Source organism: Punica granatum, chromosome 1 (assembly GCF_007655135.1).
Source record: "Punica granatum isolate Tunisia-2019 chromosome 1, ASM765513v2, whole genome shotgun sequence".
Lineage (NCBI taxonomy): Eukaryota > Viridiplantae > Streptophyta > Magnoliopsida > Myrtales > Lythraceae > Punica > Punica granatum.
In genome coordinates this window covers 55,367,766-55,389,380 of record NC_045127.1, presented here as the reverse complement: position 1 = coordinate 55,389,380, position 21,615 = coordinate 55,367,766, and the positions used below count along the sequence as shown (strand labels likewise).

Below are 21,615 nucleotides of genomic sequence, written 5' to 3'. Positions count from 1 at the left end.
ATGGCCCTAGTTAGATCAAGATCTTGTAGTGAAAGGACTCAGTGCACGGTGTATATGATCATAGGTTCATTAGAATGTTCTAATTATACATTCGTCACAATTTGGATCGTCATGATATGTTGTTAGGTGTCGCTCATGAACATTGGGAGTTGAGAGCATTTTGGAAATTATGTTTTTGGTTACGGAAAGAGTTTCTGATAATGTCAAACGAGTTAATATTATACTCCCATAGTCACTTGGTGATGAACCTAGTTAGTCATACACATTGAGCGTGTTTTAAGTCGAGAAAAGAATTAATTCTAATTAAAGAAGTTAAATATGAATTAATTATCGGATGAGGCTTGCAATGTGGTTGCAAGGGTGCTAGCACATTTCGAAGCCGAATCCAACATCAAGGCTATCTAATTAAGGAATACATTAATTCCCTTATTTGGAAACATTGTCTATAAGTGGAAACTTGTGTTTAAGGACTAGAATGATCTTTCTTTCTTACTGGGAGGGCAAGTTATTAGATGACTTAAAGTGCAAGGACTAATTTGTGATCAACTAATTAATTAATATAGATTATTATAATTGTAATTAGATCTCTAGGATAAATCTAAGAATCTTTATATAGATATGGTGTCTTACGATTAACTTAAGCGTGTCGTTTATTATCAAGACCCGAAAAGTGAAAGAGAAAGATAGAAAGGTCGGTCGAGACTACCAGCTCAGTCGCACCCTAGCTTCACTGATCGGAGGCCATCCCAGCCTTGACTTGGTCAATCGGTGTTGTCCAAGACTATCTTGACGCGGTCTTCTCCTTCCATGGCAATTCCATTCGTGTTTGGTGACCTAAATCGGAGTGAATGGATCGAGAGGAAGTTATCCTTGGATGTGATGCGTTTGTGTGGACGAGCTAGAGACCGGACAATTGGACGATTCCATTGATCGATCGAAACAAATTGAATCCGACAAGAGTAAGTACAAAGATAGTAATTTTATTGGTGAATTTGTTATGTTTTGTTGTCTATTCATTAGAAGGTAATTTTCTTGTTGAGATATGATTTCGAAGTTTTGATTAAAAATAAATATGCGATAAAAATTTGATTTTTACTGATTTAAAGTTTCCGTTGTGCCCGTACTCGGTTTTCTACCAGTTGAAACTTGCAATAAACTAATAGTAAAAGGCGCAGTTATATAAGGTCGGAGTTACAGGTGGTTCGTAGGATCCATTGGCCAGGGAGTATGATTCTTTGTAGTTGAGGGCGAGGATTCCATCACGAGGCCGAAGGTGGGTGTCCACAGGGTAGAAACGCCCTCTAAGAGGGGGAGAGTCAGACAAGTTCGAGACAGTCAAGTTTGTCGGCTCATAACAGTCAGGTCAACTTCATCGAGTCATCAGTTAGGTTAGCCTAATTGAGCTCAACCCGATCCGAAACAATAGCCTCCTTACCTCAGTGACATCCGCACTCGAATATTAGCCGTCGCATTAGTCAGTCGAACCGCTAGAGAGAGGGAGTAGGAGGCCGCCCCTATTGGGTATATACCACGCCGCCGAAATGGAGAGGATGAGAGGAGGGCCGCTATCACAGCCTGGAGTGCCCTCTCCACCTGCCCCATAGTGTGTTATAGACTAAATTAATTGAAGGTACGAGACTCGTCCAACATTAATTGTATGAGCAATTGATGTGGGGTTTATCGACTAAATGAGCTCTCCCACTTAATAGACTAGTTTTTTGGGTTAGACTCTCACGTTTAGTCTATAACATAGTGAAGGACAATCGGAGGAGGGGAAGAGCAAATCCGAGACCACCAGAGTGAGGAAGCCACCAGATGGAGAAGGACAAAGCTCAAGCCATCGAGAAGGAGACCGTGACGCCCTCACCATTTCGGAGTCGACGCCTTTGCATCACCCCACCGCCGCTACCCATCTGAAGAAGAGGAAGGAGCAGGAGAAGAGGGGAGGGAGGGGCCATCGGAAAAACTAAGACCAGTAGAGAGTAGAGGAGAGTAGCTTCTCGATGGCGGAATGTCGGGTGCGTCCGGCAAAGGGTTGAAAACGAGGGTTTCTACTGTGTAGGAGAGGGGTTGGGGGGGAAGAGCAGGGGAGGGAGCAAACTAATAAACCAATAAATCGATCTGCTATATTATTATAATTATTATTTACTCCCTACGACAGGATCGGTGGATCTTTTTATTTGTAACTTCATTTCATACAGGATGATGATATGAAATGAAGTGGATCTATGCTAGAACGGGATTTTGTTTGGTCGATAATCATTATTATGTTTATTTGGATTACGTGGCAAAAAGAATAATTGGGCCCAATCAATCAATTCGACTCCGAGTTGAGTTGAGTTGAGTTGAGTTGGGCCGACGCAGCAGAATTGATCATCATCACATCACGATATCATCTCGGTTGGGTTGTGTTTCCGTTCCGAGGACCATTTTGTCTGTCTGAGGAAAGGAGGTCGTTGCGTTGTGTTGGTCCATATTCTGTTTTATTTGGAAGGCTTTTGCTCTCCCAACCAAAGTCAAACGCGACAGATAAACCAAATAGAAACATAGAGCAAAACAGTACCCATATATTGCAGTAACGCAAGAGAATAAATCCTCTGATCATCAAAATTTAAAAAGTCATTAGATACCGCGAGTTGCGCTATAATTTTTTTTTAATCAATTTCTATGGCAGATAATAGAAAGTCAACACATAAAAACTTACTATTAGTATAGATAGGGAAAAAAAAAGATGTATAAAAAATTATACAATCTATGGATTAGACATAATAAACATTACATGTTGTGAGAGCAAAAGAAGTGAAAAATCACAATTATAGTATGTTGAGAATTGTATCTTAAATTTTGACCCGATTATGTTTCTTATTTTGTAGATTTAGATCTTTATCTTTGGTGAGAGAATATTTTGAGAATCTTATATTTATAGATATTTTTATGGAGATCAAATATGAATTTTCTGTTGAGAGTGAATCGAAATTATATATATATATATATATATATATATATATATCGAGAGCCTTGACATAAAGGTACGAGGCGAGCGTTTAGAGAGTGGTAGTATTTTTAAGATGGGATATCTCTATGACGGGGTTAGGGTTCCTCGTTTATGTTCAGCTGTTGTGTCTGTGAGGAACGCACTAGTATTGTACTCCGCTCTATTATTTGTTGCACTAGAAAAAGTCACCGTCAAGCCTCCTTTGTCCATGGATATTTCCCTTAATGTTTTCACCATATTTGAAGGTTTACCACACATATCTTATGTGTAAATTCTTATCTCTTCCGCATTATTTTCGTCGAGTCGATTTCCAACATAGTATTATATATTAAGAAACAATAATCATGTAATATGTACATTTGCATATATATGAAGGAGATAAATATTGGGCGGAGGTTAGGGTAATGGGAAAATGTGTAATATGTATTTTCAGATTTTCTGTTTGTAGAGCATTGGCACGTTGAATTTGCAAAAGAAAAAAAAGTACATATCTCGAGGAGCTCAATTCAATAATCCAGAAATTTTTCAATTTTTCAAAAGAATTTAATTATATGTTATTATATGTATGTAACCAAAATTCATTGAATATAATTCAAATAAAATACAGTAAAAGTTCACATAACTCAAATAAAAAACGTGAAGCTGAGGATTTTAAATTAGGAATGAAATGACAACATCGATGGATCAATTTTCTTTTCTTTTCTTTTCTTTTCTTTTCTTTCCTTTTTTTTGGATAAGTAACATCCGTCGATATATCTTAAACAGTATCTCTTGTCAGGTCCAGATATGGGATAATATTTGAGTTCAGTCGACTGAAAATTCATTCATCCTTAATATCTGTAGAAAATGTTTTTCTACAAAACTCAAAATTCTTGTGAGCAGTCGATAGAAAATTCTTGGGACCAGATTTTGTGACTGATCCCAAGAATTTTCCATATGTAGAACAAAAGCATACCGAACCATGGCTGTCTGTCTGTCGGGGTTTCGGTGATCATCTGAATTTGATCATTCATTCCTTCCCGTGACCTTTCATCTCCTGTTGATAGCAAAATACTTTTTAAGGAAAGAAGTCTGAGGAGATCACAAGAGCGACCTCAGGAGTCCTCGACAATCAGCGAAGTGAGCGAAAATCAACTGATGGGGTCTGGGAGAAAAATCAAATCCACCACATGTTCAGCACAGCACATACTGACACTGGAAAGGGCCCTCACATTATCATGTTACACAACACATTCCAGAATTATATCATATTTTATTTGAACAATGTATTAACTCTCTGCCCGATCAGATCCGACAGAGAGAAAAACCAGCAGAAGTTCCATTCCATCCGAAATAAATGCATAACATCGTCTCTTCTCAAATACATTTTACCTTGAATCTCAGCTACAAGTCCCGGGGAGGAAATGATGTGCAAAATCACTTCCCCTAATATTCATATTCATATTCATTTAATGTGTACACAAATATATTTCCCGGGCAGCTTACATTAAAAACCAGCCCATCCTGCGGGCTGAGAATCTGACTTGCTCTCTGTGATCTTTGACTCACCAAACCGCCGGGAAAGGTTGCCTCCATCAATGGGTCTCGATATCTGTGGACTGGCAGCAGCAGCCGGCGTGGCCGTGAAGCTCTCTGCTCCAAAACCCCATGTGTCAAAATCAGACGCCACTTGAGGAGCTCCCTGCTTAGTCTGGTGACCATTTCTCGTCCTGACACATCTGGAAGCACCATCCCTTGAAAGTGGCTGCTGCGGCTTAGGATCCTCCTCAAAAGCCTGCCATGATTTCGGCTCAGGGCTTGGGACCCTATTTTTAAACCTCTCTTGCTGGAAGACAGTCCCTGCAATTTGCTCTCGTTGCTGCTGCTGCGTTAATACATAGGATAGGAAGGAAATAAGCAATTGAATCCCCATAGCTTACACATGGTATATTTTTCAGCGACCAAAAATGATCTGAAAAACTAAAATTTGGAAATTTACCACTGTGCAAGCAGATGGTTCAACTCTAGTGGGAGCTTGGTTTCCCGTAGCATCCTTTTTTGGCGATGGAGTACGTGAAGCGAGAGCTTGCTTGAGTTCCTGTATTTCCTGGCGTTGCGATCGGCAGATAGCAGATAGCTTTTCATATTTAGATGTCATCTCACCCTTCTCCAAGGTAGCCTGTTTCAGCTGCTCTTTTAGCTTCTCTACCTCAGCCTCCAAGTCTTCCTCTTTGTCGGATTTGGCATTATTGCTCATTGCGGAGCTGAGCCTTTTGCTATCAAATTCAGCAACAAAGGTATTGAAAGCCTCATCTTGAAATGCAGTTGCACTCTCATTTGTGGATGCAGTCCGTCTCTCAGTGCTACCCACCGACTCTTTCTGGAAAAAGTTAATCTCAAAGTCCTTGGGATGGCTGCCCTCAGCTCTATGCTGCGACATTGCAGGAGCATTTCTGTGAACAGGATGAAGCTGTGCATTAGCATCTTTGGAGGGCCTCGTTTTATTAGCAAGATTTTGATGATCTTGATGACTTCCATCAAGCCTTGATGTTCTATTGCTGGTTGGATCTTCGTCAAACTTAGAGCCAGCACTTTCCTCAGCAAAAGCTGCATCCTTTGCATGCTGAGTAGACCAGAAAGCACCAAGCCGAACCCCACCTCCCCCAGCTCTTGAACCCTGTGATGGTTTGACTGCTTCACCAGATGAGGGTGGGGGAGGTGGACTTCTCCGGGGCATTGGGGATACCTTATTTGCAGGCTTAGCATTACCTGGAAAAAAAAACAAAGTATCAGGGCTAGCTTTTGGGGCAATAAAATATACTATTCCCCTGAATAGCCTCCAAACTCAATTTTATATTTCACCGAAAGTTTCATAGATCACTCTGCAATAAATCTCCAGTCTTACAAAGTTGGCATGCATTCCATAATGTTCAGGTACAAATCATTTAACAAAGTCTACCAGCTTATGGAAGATAAATGTCATAACAGGACACATACCTTCGTGAGCATCAGTTGAAAGCATTTCTGGGGGCCGATCTGGCAAAGATTTCCGGAAATTGACAGGCAACTGCTCATTAACACGAAACCACACCTGCAACCATGGGAGGAAAGTCCCAACATCAGTAGGGAGATAGTTAGGATATCTGCGCCAAGATGGCATGTCAGCAAGTTATCTACAACTAACCTAATTTCACGGAGATGAATGGCCAATCAAGCAAAGCGCTTGCCTGGGTGATATCTGGTCTGGCATCTGGAGATGCTTGAAGCATGTCCTTGATTAGGTTCGTGATCAACGAGCTGTATTTTGGCAACTCCGGAATGCGGTAGTTCCCGTTCAAGATTTGCAATTTTGACTCTCCATCAAACGCAGATTTTAGGTAACATATACGGAAGAGGAGGCAACCTAGAGCCTATAAGAGAAGAGTACGCTTAGTTTCCACACAAACTGTAAATGATTTGCACAGAAAGCATACTCTTTGCTTCTTTTCTTATGATAAGTAGAGAAGGCATGCTCAACTTACCCATATGTCCACCTTCTCGTTTATCAGCTCCCTCCGATATAGATCCCACATCTGAGTGACAAACCCACAAATTGAAGAAACAGGGTCAAAACAAATTTTTTCACAACATAGATTATTATCCTTACTAAAAGCAATGAACTTGTGTCCAACCTCAGGGGCCCTATATGCAGGTGTCGTGTGCTTCCTGATATTGTCTTCTTCAATACCCATTTCTTCAGGCTTTTCAAAGCGTTTGTGATTAGTTGAGGCACTTCCAAAGTCACACAACTTCCACAGTCCATCAGATCCCAACAAAAGATTCTCAGCCTTCAAGTCCCTGAAAAATGCAGCGGAGGCATAAGAAAAGGGATCGCATGATTTGCCAAAGCAATAAAACATAGCCAATGGCTTGGATCAGATCATATGTTCAGTCTCTATCCTAAAGGCCAAAGACTAAGAATGAAGTCTCCAGTATGGCCAGAGAAAATATCGTGAAGAAACAAAAGAATTGAATATTATCAATTTTCAGCAAATATAACCAAGATAATGTACAAAACTCCCATGGCCAACGGGAAAACAGACACTGGAAAACACTTGGTCCAGTATCATGAAATGTCGCCTCAAGAACATCTGTGGATGAGTTATGAGGATAAGCAAATCAACAATATCCATAACCTCTGAAAATGAATAAGTAGATCACGACCATTAAAAGAAACAGCAATCGACAGTTAACCTAGATAACTAATGAATGCTTTACGATTACCGATGGGCAACGGGTGGCGACTGGCAGTGCATTGCGAAAACTGCATTACATACATCCCTGAAAATTAAAAGGATTTGTTTTTCCTCGAAATATCCAGATCCTCTGCTCTCCAACACATTAACCAGGGACTTGTCACAGAATTCCATCACAAGCAATGCTTCCTTAGTCCGTCCCATATCCAGGACCGTATGAGCAAGAAGCGTGACAACATTGGGATGTCCTTTGAGAGATTTCATCATCGATACCTCCTTCATCACAAGTTCTAGAGATTCCTCATCGTTACAGATCATGTGCTTCAGTGCATACTGCTTAGATGCATGCAAAGCATCCCGTGCCAAGTAAACGCAAGAAAATCCACCCTCTGCTATGGCATTTCGGATGTGAATCTTAAGATTTCCAACGTCAACAGCACGGCCTTCTAGTCCATTGTGCTCTTTCTGCATGAACGGTTTAAATCTCCACATGATCTATGAGTGAAGACCTACTAAACTGCAGATACAGAAAATTTGGAAGCTTATCAATCAGCATATTGTTGGCAGAAGAAATACGACAATGATGCATATTTTTCAAAAAATATAGGATCTTTGGGTAGGGTCGTGGCTGAGTGACACTATGCCCAGGAAATGATATGGAGTTCTTTACGACGCATCATCACATAGCTGCTGATGTTGAAATTAGAATAATAATATGCAGCAAGAGCAAAACTTGTGCACGCTTCAATGGTTGGAATTAATGAAGGAAGACATGGAAAAGGGGCAATCCAAAATGAGTAGGAAATTAAAAAAAGCCAGCTGAACATCGAAATGGAGGCAACTCACAATCCAAACGTAGGTCTTTGTCTGCCTGGAAAGTAAGAATATTTGGAGTTGGCAGTGAACACAAATCTCCAGCAAAAGTGAGAAAATCCAGATCTAGTAGCAATTCAAGGATCCATCTCATCTCATGGATGGAGAAACTGATCAATAATCAAAGGGGAAGAGCAGCAGACATGCGTCCACCACCTATTGCGACTACGACTGCGACTGCTAGCAATTCAACGAGCCTATTTTACTCCAGACATGTATTATTCGAACTTAAAAAAGGGGAGGGGGTGAAAAAGAAAAAAAGGAGACGCACGTACAGTAGAAAAAGTGGAACGGAGCGATCGGCAGCAAAGATCAGATTCAGAGGTGAAATGCAGGGAGCAGCGTACAGCAGCAGAGAACAGAAGCTGCGCAGAGAAAGTGAAGATCCAAATTTCCAATATTATATATATGTGTGTATAGATGTAGATATAGATCAGGTTCGACTAAGGAACTCTGAATCATGCAAGCGAAAACCACAGCCTTTGAAGAAATCAATCAAATCCAGTAAGAAAGCCTCATATCATATCCACGACCGACGATCGCTTCTCTTCCCTTCCCACTGCTTCTCCTCCTTCCCGATGACTCGCCTTTTGGCTTCTTCTTCTCCTTTTTTTTTTTTTGGAACTTTGTTTTTTCTTTTTTCTTTTTTCTTTTTTTTTCTTCAGATGAGGCTGCCGATTCTTCTTTTTCTTCTTTCTCTCTCTCGCAGTTTGGGCAATTAATAATTAGTAAAAGAAAGAAATCGAGAACGGTAAAAAGAAAAGGAATAAATTGCCTCCTGACACTCCTTGTACTTTTGAAAATAGAAAAAGCCATTTTCTCGGTAAAATTGACAATTTGATCCCTAAAACATACCTCGCTATACAAATTAGTCTGTGAATGATTTATGTTAGACAAATTAGTCTCGTCGTAAGAAACGTTTAGATAAATTAAAGTTTTCATTTAGTTCCTAATGAAAAATGCTAAGGTGTCCCGTTATCAGCTAATTTGACATGTGAAGTCCCGTTAACATGCGTTTTCCATCAGGAACTAGATGAAAACCTAAACAAAATGACTAATTTGTCCAAATGTTTCAAACGACACGACTAATTTGTATAACCAAAATCTTTTAGGGATGTCCTTTCAAATTTCGTATCTTTCAGGGACCAAATTGTGTGTTTTGTCCATTTTTATCCTAAACTTTATGCAATTTTTCATTTTCATCGTATTTTTTTTTCGTTCTACTTTGTTCGAAACGTTGCATAATTTGTTCACTTTAGTCCTGCCATCCAATTTTCCTTCCAAAAATAAGTTGTTCATCCAAAATATTTTTCGAAATAAAAAATTTTAGAAAAATTGAAAAAAAAGGAATGAATAGATATAAAACGAAAAAAAGGAAAATGGAGAGCACGACGCAGAATCCCTCGATTTCGAGAGTGAGGGGCTCGCCGATGGCAGTCTCTCCCCCAATGACGTCGCCGATGTTATCTGGGATCATCCGCAACCTCATACGAGCATGGGTGGCCGCTAGTGAACCCCCTCCCTCGAAATCGAGAGATCTCTGTTTTCAATTGGGATCCCTCGATTCCGAGGGAAGGGGGCTCGTCAGTGACCCCCTGCCCCTAAGGTTGTTGGCAACCCTAAAGGCTATTGCCAACCTTGTCAAAGGAGGAGCGGCCATCAACTAGCCTCCATCCTCGAAATCTAGGGATCTCGTCGCCCCCTTCCTTTATACCTTTCTTTTTCAATTTTTGCTTTTTTTTTCTAATTTGAAAATTGTTTATTATTTTTTGAAAAATTATGGAAGTAAAATCAGACGGTAGGATGAAAGTGGAAAAAAATGAAAAGTTGAGGATCAAAAGTTACTTTTTTTTTTTAAAATGATCATCGACACTCCCTCTTTTTAAGATATGACACACATTACCCAAGCTTTTGTTTTTTTTGGTTACTAATTAGGCGCTGCATGTAAATTTGGCTGATGTTGCGCTCTAATTAATATTCTTATTTTTAAAAAAGATCTAGAAATTGAAAAAAAGGCATAAAATTGCAACAAAAAGAAAAATAAATAAATAAATAAATCACTGATTTCGATTAGGGGGGCCAATCGATGGGGGCTTTTCCTTTGACCACCGCCCCTCTTCAACCAGGGAATCCCCTCCTCCGATCTGCACCCCTTCTCTCTCACTGCCCCTATGGTGTAGATTGTCAGAGGTATCAATAGTTCTATCAATTAATATGTTTCACAAATAACTGAAATTCAATTTCTGGATATATATCTTGAATTTTTAAAAATTTATAAAGCTCTTCTGTTAAAGCCCGATGTTTCTTCCATTCTTTTCCTCGGTGTAATTGGGCCATCTTGGACTTGAACCGAAGATCCCGAACTGGAAGTAAATTATCACACATATGACCCATATAATAAGTCCTGGAAATATGAGAGAATTAACACTACCCACCAAAAAAGAAAAAACCTTATTCTTTGGAAGATCTATCTCATGTCTTGTATTGCATCATTCACCCTAGAAGAACTCCGCCTTCTTTTTCCGGAGAATAAGCAATGTTTGTATCTAGGGAATAAGCATGGAAACAGCTCCGGTGACCTCTATCGGAGGGGTTGCCCACCGTCAATTGCCCACTCCTCGCAAAACCAGTGATGATATATATTTTATCTTTTTATTTTTATAAAAAATAAATCAATTAATAAGCCGCATCAACTGAATTTTCACATGCTCTAGTTAGTAGCTACATCAGCAAAAGCATGAGTTATATATATCCTATTTTAAAAGGGGAGAGTGTTAGGTTTGTTATTGGAATTTACTCAAAAAGGAAGTAAAGAAAAGTGATAATTTTAAAGAGGAGAGGAGAAATAATGGAATAGAGATTGGGGGAGAGCAGAGGAGAAGGGGACAACCATTTCTTTCTTCAATCCTCTCACTGGCATTGGTTGGGGTTATGCATTTGGTTTTGGCTTTGGCGTTATGTAATGCGATCATTTATCAAATAACTAGTCTTTTAACTCGTTGCGCATGAACCTATTTTTAAATTTTAACTAATATTTATTAAATTGAACTAATAAAAAATAATAAAATGAATTTATTTATGTCCAATATGTGAGCAAACACTATCAATTCTAATATTGTAGACAGCATTTTCAGTCTTTTTCCAGCTTAAGCACTCTATTATCTCTTTGTTTTTTCATAAGACTCTTTTATATATTGAAAGACGCACGTACAGTAGAAAAAGTGGAACGGAGCGATCGGCAGCAAAGATCAGATTCAGAGGTGAAATGCAGGGAGCAGCGTACAGCAGCAGAGAACAGAAGCTGCGCAGAGAAAGTGAAGATCCAAATTTCCAATATTATATATATGTGTGTATAGATGTAGATATAGATCAGGTTCGACTAAGGAACTCTGAATCATGCAAGCGAAAACCACAGCCTTTGAAGAAATCAATCAAATCCAGTAAGAAAGCCTCATATCATATCCACGACCGACGATCGCTTCTCTTCCCTTCCCACTGCTTCTCCTCCTTCCCGATGACTCGCCTTTTGGCTTCTTCTTCTCCTTTTTTTTTTTTTGGAACTTTGTTTTTTCTTTTTTCTTTTTTCTTTTTTTTTCTTCAGATGAGGCTGCCGATTCTTCTTTTTCTTCTTTCTCTCTCTCGCAGTTTGGGCAATTAATAATTAGTAAAAGAAAGAAATCGAGAACGGTAAAAAGAAAAGGAATAAATTGCCTCCTGACACTCCTTGTACTTTTGAAAATAGAAAAAGCCATTTTCTCGGTAAAATTGACAATTTGATCCCTAAAACATACCTCGCTATACAAATTAGTCTGTGAATGATTTATGTTAGACAAATTAGTCTCGTCGTAAGAAACGTTTAGATAAATTAAAGTTTTCATTTAGTTCCTAATGAAAAATGCTAAGGTGTCCCGTTATCAGCTAATTTGACATGTGAAGTCCCGTTAACATGCGTTTTCCATCAGGAACTAGATGAAAACCTAAACAAAATGACTAATTTGTCCAAATGTTTCAAACGACACGACTAATTTGTATAACCAAAATCTTTTAGGGATGTCCTTTCAAATTTCGTATCTTTCAGGGACCAAATTGTGTGTTTTGTCCATTTTTATCCTAAACTTTATGCAATTTTTCATTTTCATCGTATTTTTTTTTCGTTCTACTTTGTTCGAAACGTTGCATAATTTGTTCACTTTAGTCCTGCCATCCAATTTTCCTTCCAAAAATAAGTTGTTCATCCAAAATATTTTTCGAAATAAAAAATTTTAGAAAAATTGAAAAAAAAGGAATGAATAGATATAAAACGAAAAAAAGGAAAATGGAGAGCACGACGCAGAATCCCTCGATTTCGAGAGTGAGGGGCTCGCCGATGGCAGTCTCTCCCCCAATGACGTCGCCGATGTTATCTGGGATCATCCGCAACCTCATACGAGCATGGGTGGCCGCTAGTGAACCCCCTCCCTCGAAATCGAGAGATCTCTGTTTTCAATTGGGATCCCTCGATTCCGAGGGAAGGGGGCTCGTCAGTGACCCCCTGCCCCTAAGGTTGTTGGCAACCCTAAAGGCTATTGCCAACCTTGTCAAAGGAGGAGCGGCCATCAACTAGCCTCCATCCTCGAAATCTAGGGATCTCGTCGCCCCCTTCCTTTATACCTTTCTTTTTCAATTTTTGCTTTTTTTTTCTAATTTGAAAATTGTTTATTATTTTTTGAAAAATTATGGAAGTAAAATCAGACGGTAGGATGAAAGTGGAAAAAAATGAAAAGTTGAGGATCAAAAGTTACTTTTTTTTTTTAAAATGATCATCGACACTCCCTCTTTTTAAGATATGACACACATTACCCAAGCTTTTGTTTTTTTTGGTTACTAATTAGGCGCTGCATGTAAATTTGGCTGATGTTGCGCTCTAATTAATATTCTTATTTTTAAAAAAGATCTAGAAATTGAAAAAAAGGCATAAAATTGCAACAAAAAGAAAAATAAATAAATAAATAAATCACTGATTTCGATTAGGGGGGCCAATCGATGGGGGCTTTTCCTTTGACCACCGCCCCTCTTCAACCAGGGAATCCCCTCCTCCGATCTGCACCCCTTCTCTCTCACTGCCCCTATGGTGTAGATTGTCAGAGGTATCAATAGTTCTATCAATTAATATGTTTCACAAATAACTGAAATTCAATTTCTGGATATATATCTTGAATTTTTAAAAATTTATAAAGCTCTTCTGTTAAAGCCCGATGTTTCTTCCATTCTTTTCCTCGGTGTAATTGGGCCATCTTGGACTTGAACCGAAGATCCCGAACTGGAAGTAAATTATCACACATATGACCCATATAATAAGTCCTGGAAATATGAGAGAATTAACACTACCCACCAAAAAAGAAAAAACCTTATTCTTTGGAAGATCTATCTCATGTCTTGTATTGCATCATTCACCCTAGAAGAACTCCGCCTTCTTTTTCCGGAGAATAAGCAATGTTTGTATCTAGGGAATAAGCATGGAAACAGCTCCGGTGACCTCTATCGGAGGGGTTGCCCACCGTCAATTGCCCACTCCTCGCAAAACCAGTGATGATATATATTTTATCTTTTTATTTTTATAAAAAATAAATCAATTAATAAGCCGCATCAACTGAATTTTCACATGCTCTAGTTAGTAGCTACATCAGCAAAAGCATGAGTTATATATATCCTATTTTAAAAGGGGAGAGTGTTAGGTTTGTTATTGGAATTTACTCAAAAAGGAAGTAAAGAAAAGTGATAATTTTAAAGAGGAGAGGAGAAATAATGGAATAGAGATTGGGGGAGAGCAGAGGAGAAGGGGACAACCATTTCTTTCTTCAATCCTCTCACTGGCATTGGTTGGGGTTATGCATTTGGTTTTGGCTTTGGCGTTATGTAATGCGATCATTTATCAAATAACTAGTCTTTTAACTCGTTGCGCATGAACCTATTTTTAAATTTTAACTAATATTTATTAAATTGAACTAATAAAAAATAATAAAATGAATTTATTTATGTCCAATATGTGAGCAAACACTATCAATTCTAATATTGTAGACAGCATTTTCAGTCTTTTTCCAGCTTAAGCACTCTATTATCTCTTTGTTTTTTCATAAGACTCTTTTAGGCTCTTTGTTTCGTGTTTTTTTTTAGGCTTTTGGTATCTATGTAAGAAGAAAACTCCTTTTATATATAAATAGATAGATATTCTTAGGTCCTTTCATTAAATTTTAGTTCAATGATCGATTTTGGCAATGTCATAAAGATTATTGATAGAATTGTTACTAAGACGAAAGAAAAATGTATGTCAGCCAATCTTTTACACATGAAACCTTTCTTATTGATAATTATCTACTTAGCTACCATGATCCAAGCAGTTATGCTCATGTAAAATTCCTTAGAGAAGAAATTTGCAAATATAATAAATCATATCTATTGAGAGAAAATTACACTGTTAATACAAAAAGTTTCAAAAAATTGCACATTTGGTACAAAAAATTTTAAAATTATATCAATGATACAAAACGTTTGAAAAAAGTAACAATTAAGTACATTTTGATAATTCCTCGCTAGCACAGACACTTTTTGCTCATTGAACAGCTGACATGTTATTCTTTATTCACTTGGCACAAAAATATAATAAATTTCATTTTCTAAAATTTTAATTAAATAAAAATTTAATTAAAAACACTCTTTCTTCTTTCCCTTTCCCCTCTCTCTCATCTTTTTTTTTCTCTCTCATTTTGTCCTCTCTTCTCTCTCTCTCTCTCTCATCTCTTTCTCTCGCTCGTCTCTCTCTTTTTCTCTTTCTCTCGCTCCTGTCTCTCGTCTCTCCTTTCTCCCTTCTCTCTTTCCTCTCTCTCCTCTCTCCTCTCTCCTCTCTCTCTCCTCTCTCTCGTCTCTACGTCATCTATTTCTCTTTCCTTTCTCTTACCTCTCTCTCTTATGTTTTTCTCTCTCTCTCTCTCTCTCTCTCTCTCTCTGGTTTCTCTCATCTCTCTCCTCTCTCTAGTCTCTCTCTCTTTTTTCTCTCATCCCTCCTCTCTTTTGTTTTTCTCTATCGTCTCTCCTCGCTTTCTCTTCTCTCATTCTCCTCTTTCGTCTCTCTCTTTACTCTATCATCTCTCTACCATGTTTCTGACCTCTCTCTCTCCTGTCTCTCATCCCTCTCTTGTCTCTCTCTCTTTCTATAACAAAGTTGTACCGTGAAGTTGTACCTCTATTACTTTTTGTACTAACATCTTACAAATCTAAAATTTTTTTGTACCAAATTGTTACAGTCCAAAAACCCTTCCACTGTCATATCATAATTTTTCACCACTTGTCATTCAGGTTCAAATTGGTCCATGTCATTTGTCATGTCAAATGGCAGGGGACACGTCATATGTCACGTAGGCAGACACTGACGGCGTCGATCCAAAATTGACGGAATGTACTTGATTATTATGTTTTTCAAACATTTTGTATCTCTAGTTAACAAAAAAATTGTATCAATCGTGCAACTTTTTAGAACTTTTTATACCAATAGTGCAATTTTTCATATCTATTGACATACCTTATAAACCATTAAAATAATTTATTTTTCACAAAGGACGTTAATTGATAATTTGGATTCAAGATTGCATGGGTAAAATCAAATCCCTATTTTCATGGAAAATATTCCTAGAATGAAATACTCTCTCGTTATGGTGGAAGATGTGCAAACATGTTATAAATTTATAGAAGAAAATTTCGGGAATTCATTATTGGATATCATTAAAGAGTGTCTTTTCAAGAAATGAAGAGATTGAGATAAAAATTAGAAATGTTAAAACATGTACGTATCTATATATATATGTTAATTTAGCCTTTTAAGATTTTTTTTTCGGTTCGTGCAATGAGAGTTTTCCACATAAGCATATTGGACTCACAAAATTCTTTCGTCTGTTTCCCTCGGCTCGTGGTGAGCCGTCTCTTCGATTCTCCCCATTAATATAAACTTGGACATTTTTTCAAATTTTTTTTCCAAATTTCTATAATATATTTATAATTTTACTATATGTTTACAAAGAGACTTTAGAGGTACAACATTTAATGTAACTACTCCCAACAATTTTTATTTATTCTAATGTTTTGTATTATAAAATCAGTAATATTAACAAAATAAACAAACGTGCATGCAATACGTGAGTTATATGACTAATTTATTTTAATGCAAGTAGGGTCAATGGGCGATAAATCAGGAGTTAAATGTTTACAAAGAAAAGTTTACATGGAAACTCATCAATGATGAAATCAGCTCTCTGAAAGTACTTTAAGCTACTATATATGGGTTTACCGAGTACGTAAAAACTCTTCGAGAAAGAAATAAAAAATTATCTTGAAAGCATCCTAAATTACCATTTGGAATCTAGATTAATCACGTCGTAAAGATGGAAAAAGAAGAAGGAAAAGAAAGAAAAGAAAAGCGCGTGATCGTAACCTTCCTCCCACCACCGACACCAACCACCGAGAAGGAAAGCAGGTGGGGAAAGGGTGCGATGCCACTATCGTGTTTCGATTCTGGTTCAATCCAATCTAAATCTACTCGCAGTCGCGGTCACTGTCCATGGGCCGTAGTTGGGCCTCATTGGGCTGGATCAGACCCAATAAATCTCGGTCCAGTTCTACCCTACCCAATGATGAGTGAGCACGATATTCGCCAACGCCAACGCCAACGGCGGCAGCACGGCAAGGCTAAGGCCAGGCGTTTCTCTCGCTCCTCTTTCTTCCCGTCCCCGCCAGCCACCTCTTATTACCCCCCTCTCTCTCTCTCTCCCTCCCCCTTCCCCTTCCCCTTCCCCTTATAAACATAAACCCTTGTCAGTGGCTGCCATCGTCTCTGTCCATTAATGATGGAGCATCAACATCCACCACAGCCAGGTGGTGGAAAGGGACGGGAGGCGGCGGCGGTATGCGAGGAGTGCAGGCAGAAGCCATCCAAGTACAAATGCCCCGGCTGTTCCATCCGAACCTGCAGCCTCCCATGCGTCAATTCTCATAAGCAGCGCACAAGCTGCTCCGGTAAACGCGACCGCTCTCAGTTCCTTCCCCTCTCCGGCTTCAACGACTCTGTCCTCCGCTCCGGTACGTCCCCCACCCCCGCCTGCACTGCTAGCTAGAGCTAGCTGGCTTCATTAATTAATTAAGTAAAATATATATATATATATATATATATATATATATTCTTCAGGTGCCCCTAACTCTAATATTTGGTTTTTCGAAGACTACAATATGCTGGAGGAAGTGAAGAGGGTGACTGAATCTGCTCAGAGAACAAGGGCTAAATTGTGTCCTTTTTCTCCTTATCGCCTGCCGATTTTCCTTCGTCGCCTTCGGAGTGCAGCCTCAAGCAGAAGGACGAAGGTCCTCTTTCTTCCCAGTGGACTGTCAAAGAGGGAGAGAAATCAGTCTCGATATAACCCGAGGTATATATATATATATATACATGCACATATACATATACATTTCTTTTAACCAGACAGACAGCGGACTCAGATCAGATGTCACTTGGTCTCTTGTGGATGTGATGCTGGTGCTACCGGATGACTTTAGTTCATTTACTTGGTCATTGATTGATTCGATAGAAAGTCCTGGCCACGATTGATTTGGGACTTGCTTTTGTATTATTTCATGTCATTTACGAGGAGTTGGAACATCAATTGATCGATCTAATTGCTTTCATTATTATTTCAGGAGAAAACTAATTTCCTGGACGATTGAATGGCGATTTCATTCAACAGATGTTGCTTTATATGACCATGGGTGAGTCATCCTGTCGCCATTTTCTCGGGGGAAGTTGCTGAGCAGTAATTAAGCACATCTTTAACACAGCCCTCCTGACATTGTCTATTTGGGGGTAAAACATTCCCCCCCTCCTTAAGCAGGTAATGGGGTCTGTTAAAAAGCTTAATGAGATGTGGTATTCCTGCAGAGTTTCAGAGGATGCAAACCTTCGTTCTATAATTGAGAAGCATCTCCAACCTGGGCCTTGGAATCATCAACTGATCAAGTTCTGCCATGTGCAACTTGACCATCTCAAGTTTTTCATTTGTAAACATCATAAGGTTCTTGTTTTTTTCTTGCCCTGGTTTGAAGTGATCCTTAAGTTTGGATAACCATTCATGTCATATAGAAATATTTAAGTTCTTAGTGATCTATGCCATGTTTGATTATCTCATCAGGCAGGTTTAGTTGGTGCCTCGATTGGTTGGTAGGCGTGAATTGAATGGAATCAACCGACTTGCATGGTTGATTTCACCATACTCGTTTCCATTAGTGCGTACCAAACATGCAATTAGTCAGTGGGGTTACTGTAGATGCAATGCATGTTAAGCATAACACTGAATATTTGTTGGCACAAAAATATGCATGGTGACACAGCATTAGCATTAAGAATATGAATTGAAATTATATGTTACTCTAAAAGCTTCTCATAATAAGTATATGATTTTTGTATATCCTTCTTATATGTTTATCCTTCTTATATGGCAAAATAAATGAGAACTTGATTATGGGAATTTCAACTTCAGAAGTAAATAGCTAATTGTTTCCTTCCAAGCATTATAAAAGTAGAGGGAAACACTTTTTTTTTTTTGATAACAACAGTTGCTCGGGTTCTGCTCGACTATTCCCCCATGGCCCAGGTGAACACCCTGCAAGCCCACGGGACAAGTCAGACTGGCCTTAGGTTGTGCAGATGGCCAAATATGGAGTATTCACTTGCATAGTTTTTGCAATGACTCGAACTTGGAACTTCACCAAGAAGTCACTCCTTTTAACCATCAAGCCAATCCGAATAGGTTTAGGGGGAAAAAGCTTCACTTGATGTAATATTTTTTATGTATGAACCAAGTCAGTTTACAATATAATTCTTAAGAAGAATTTGGCGTTACTGTAAGAGATAAAGGATTGATCTACCGTATAAAATGGATTGAGATATTGCACTCTGACCACCCCCACCCATGTGAATTGGAGATTGCATGCCAATTGAGTCCTGCCTCATGCTATTGACGGAAATCAATGTGAAGTGGGTCAATATGGTGCCTGCGTACTTTTCGTAGGTGCAATATGCACCATGCACAATGTATTTTCTATGTTCTTTAATGTGAATATTCAGTCTGATGATACATCTTTGCCTTCTAATTATAGGGTCCAAAATCACCTTTCCGGGAGCTGGACGTAGAGGCCCCCATCAGGCAACAGCTAGCAAATCTTGTTATCTTAGAGTATCCTGTCATTCATGTCTTTCTTCCGACGCATACTTGTGATTTTGAAATTCATAGAGATGCCCATCCTATCACTCAGAAAAAGGATGTTAAGGATGTGCATAGCAGCGAGCATCTTCCTGCGAAAGGTGTTTGCTTTCTGGAGGAGGAATTCGAAGAAGATGGTCATTTGGAATATGGGATCGAAGACTTGGCGAAGCATCAGAGAGGAAGTGCAATGGAAAAACTGTGTCATAAAAAGATGGCATCAAGTGGACCCTTGCCAGGAAGAGTCTCAAGCAGCAATGGCATTCCCCAACCTGTCATTAGGGAATATGTAACTCAAGAAAAGATGGAATTTGATTTTGATCAAGGGTTGATCGATACATATTCAGATTTGATTGCACAAACGAATCCTGATGACTTCCTTGATCTGGACGGTGAATGTAGTGGAAAAGGAGAAATCTCCCTGGCGAGCGATGAAGTAGAAGAAGGGGAGATTTTGGAGTGATCGGCTGATTATAGCTTATTTGGTTTTCTGTCTCAGATAGCCCTTTTGTCCTTAAGGTGAAAAGGGACGCCACTGGTATTGAAAATTTATATAATGTGCTGGGATGGGATTGCCTTGCGAGTTTTGATGTTACATCAATAAAGGTAAGTACCAGTTTCTTCAAGTTTTCTGGCACAGGAAAAGAAGAGAGGTAAAAAAGGGTGCTTGGTAGGATCTGGGAGTATGTTATGTTGATTCATTAATGTCATTTGAGAAGAGCTTGTACTGCGTGTTGAATCTGTAAATTCCGAGCCCTGAGTCATATACACTTGTAAGAAAGTCAGCATCTGCTTTTGTAGCTGCATCGGAGTGAAATCAGAGCTCAATGGTGACTGGCAATGAAGAAAGAAGAGTCATCAAAATGATGTTGATATGAACAGAGGGGTTCAGCTAATATGGAGATGGAGACATGAATTATTCGGTGAACCGAATTTCTGAGCTAGCAAAAAATCTATAGTTTAGCAAAAAAATCTCAAGTTGGACAATGTATAAAGTCCAGTTTTTGGTAGTTTTTGTTTGAAAGACCCCATTGAAAATACACTGCGCTCACGCGCGTGTATATATATATATATATATACATGTATTGTTGCTGTTGCATATCCTTTGCATAGGTCTGGCAATGTCTGAGAGATGAGGGAACTCAGCCCCTCCAAGGGCAAGAGGCAGCTGCTTGAGCTTCATCCCGGAAGCGAGGGTATCGGACCAACACATGGGCAGACAAGGTACCTGGTTGTTATTGGGTTTTCGGCTGTGGATGTCCATCGAATGAGATTAGCGAGTGTTTGGACTTGAGATTGAAGCTGTCTGTTAGATAGGGCAAAAGTATAGATGAGAGATGGATAAGACATGCGGTGGGCCTCTCCCTTGGTGGTGGAGTACTGTTATTGCTGGCCCTTCCGCCAATAATTTCGACAAAAAGAGCCAGAAAAAAGTGCTGGGAACTTGCCGAAGATTTCGACCAGAAATGCCAGAAAAGTAGTGAGAAGTGAACTAGCCAAGATTATCACAAGTACGACCAAAAAAATATTATTACAAGTTACAACAATAACCATAACAACAATAATAATTAATAATAATAATAATAATAGAAGATGACTCGTGCTGTGTGCAGGAATGACATTAAATTAATAACAGAGAAATTAAAAACTTACTTCTAAATAAATTTCAAGCATCGACTTAACAAATTTGTGTTTCAGACTGTATTATTTATTTTCGAAATTTTATTATATAAAATATAAAAATTAAGAACAAACAAGTGCAAAAATAATTGAGATGGACGGATCTACTTTTAGGAGGATAGAGAGAGAAGAAGAGAAGGGAGAGAGAATATAGGAAAATATGTAGTTATTGAGATAAAATTACAATTGCGTCCTTAATGATATGGTTATTATTAATTAGTCTTACTTTCCTAAGTTTTTTTTTTTTGGAAAGTGAAAGTTAGATTAAAGCGTTTTTTTTTTTTTTAGCTTTATAATAACTAGACGCATGCCCACTGATGGGATACTTCTATTTTTGCTAAGTGATGATTTATATAGGAAACTTATTCTTTACTTTTAACCAAAACATTTTCAAGAAAATTCAATTTTTAGGACATCGCAATATTTTTTTCTTCAATCCCGTTCTAAATTAAATTATGAAAATATTTTATAATAAAAATAAATATGATATGTACAAACTATGAGAAAAGATATATTTTTTTTATAAAAAGGGTATGCACGTTGATGAGGAGGGAGAAGGAAAAGGAGAGGAGCGAGTGGA

The 21,615-nt window shown here is 38.5% G+C and overlaps 2 protein-coding genes and 1 long non-coding RNA gene across 8 annotated transcripts; 2 read left to right on the top strand and 1 right to left on the bottom strand.

Annotated features, from left to right (window-relative positions):
* The first annotated feature begins 1,213 nt into the window (after window positions 1-1,213).
* LOC116192139 lies at window positions 1,214-2,283 on the top strand. Its single transcript, XR_004154015.1, has 2 exons — window positions 1,214-1,630; window positions 1,754-2,283. It is a non-coding gene; the product is annotated as an uncharacterized LOC116192139 (long non-coding RNA).
* A 1,944-nt stretch (window positions 2,284-4,227) lies between these two features.
* On the bottom strand, window positions 4,228-11,670 carry LOC116210840 (AP2-associated protein kinase 1). 6 transcript variants are annotated; one of them, XM_031544941.1, is made up of 9 exons: window positions 8,358-8,734; window positions 8,056-8,259; window positions 7,238-7,726; window positions 6,646-6,811; window positions 6,496-6,546; window positions 6,202-6,384; window positions 5,972-6,065; window positions 4,974-5,743; window positions 4,228-4,859 (listed from the first exon to the last, which is right to left on the bottom strand). In XM_031544941.1, exons 3-9 carry the CDS (start codon window positions 7,699-7,701, stop codon window positions 4,482-4,484), a joined length of 2,106 nt encoding a protein of 701 aa, XP_031400801.1. In that variant the 5' UTR covers window positions 7,702-7,726; window positions 8,056-8,259; window positions 8,358-8,734; the 3' UTR covers window positions 4,228-4,481. The 6 variants fall into 6 exon arrangements, with proteins under 6 accessions (XP_031400801.1, XP_031400827.1, XP_031400810.1 ...); XM_031544967.1 differs by having other exon boundaries at window positions 7,238-7,674; window positions 8,358-8,733; XM_031544950.1 differs by lacking the exons at window positions 8,056-8,259; window positions 8,358-8,734 and adding an exon at window positions 11,294-11,670.
* Window positions 11,671-16,754: 5,084 nt separating this feature from the next.
* LOC116191945 (box C/D snoRNA protein 1) lies at window positions 16,755-20,454 on the top strand. Its single transcript, XM_031520313.1, has 5 exons — window positions 16,755-17,187; window positions 17,327-17,528; window positions 17,797-17,865; window positions 18,035-18,167; window positions 19,252-20,454. The coding sequence occupies exons 1-5, from the start codon at window positions 16,953-16,955 to the stop codon at window positions 19,816-19,818; spliced, it is 1,206 nt and encodes a 401-aa protein (XP_031376173.1). The 5' UTR covers window positions 16,755-16,952; the 3' UTR covers window positions 19,819-20,454.
* Window positions 20,455-21,615: the final 1,161 nt, after the last annotated feature.

What these genes read in the sequence shown, in the direction of transcription:
- LOC116210840 (XM_031544950.1), bottom strand. Translation starts at nt 7,701, where the DNA reads ATGTGGAGATTTAAACCGTTCATGCAGAAAGAGCACAATGGACTAGAA. An exon ending in ACGAGAAGGTGGACATATGG is followed by an intron (nt 6,385 to 6,495) that starts GTAAGTTGAGCA and finishes CTTCTCTTATAG; the next exon opens with GCTCTAGGTTGCCTCCTCTT. An exon ending in TTCAACTGATGCTCACGAAG is followed by an intron (nt 5,744 to 5,971) that starts GTATGTGTCCTG and finishes TTTTTTTTCCAG; the next exon opens with GTAATGCTAAGCCTGCAAAT.
- LOC116191945 (XM_031520313.1), top strand. Translation starts at nt 16,953, where the DNA reads ATGATGGAGCATCAACATCCACCACAGCCAGGTGGTGGAAAGGGACGG. An exon ending in CAGTCTCGATATAACCCGAG is followed by an intron (nt 17,529 to 17,796) that starts GTATATATATAT and finishes TTATTATTTCAG; the next exon opens with GAGAAAACTAATTTCCTGGA. An exon ending in TCATTTGTAAACATCATAAG is followed by an intron (nt 18,168 to 19,251) that starts GTTCTTGTTTTT and finishes TTCTAATTATAG; the next exon opens with GGTCCAAAATCACCTTTCCG.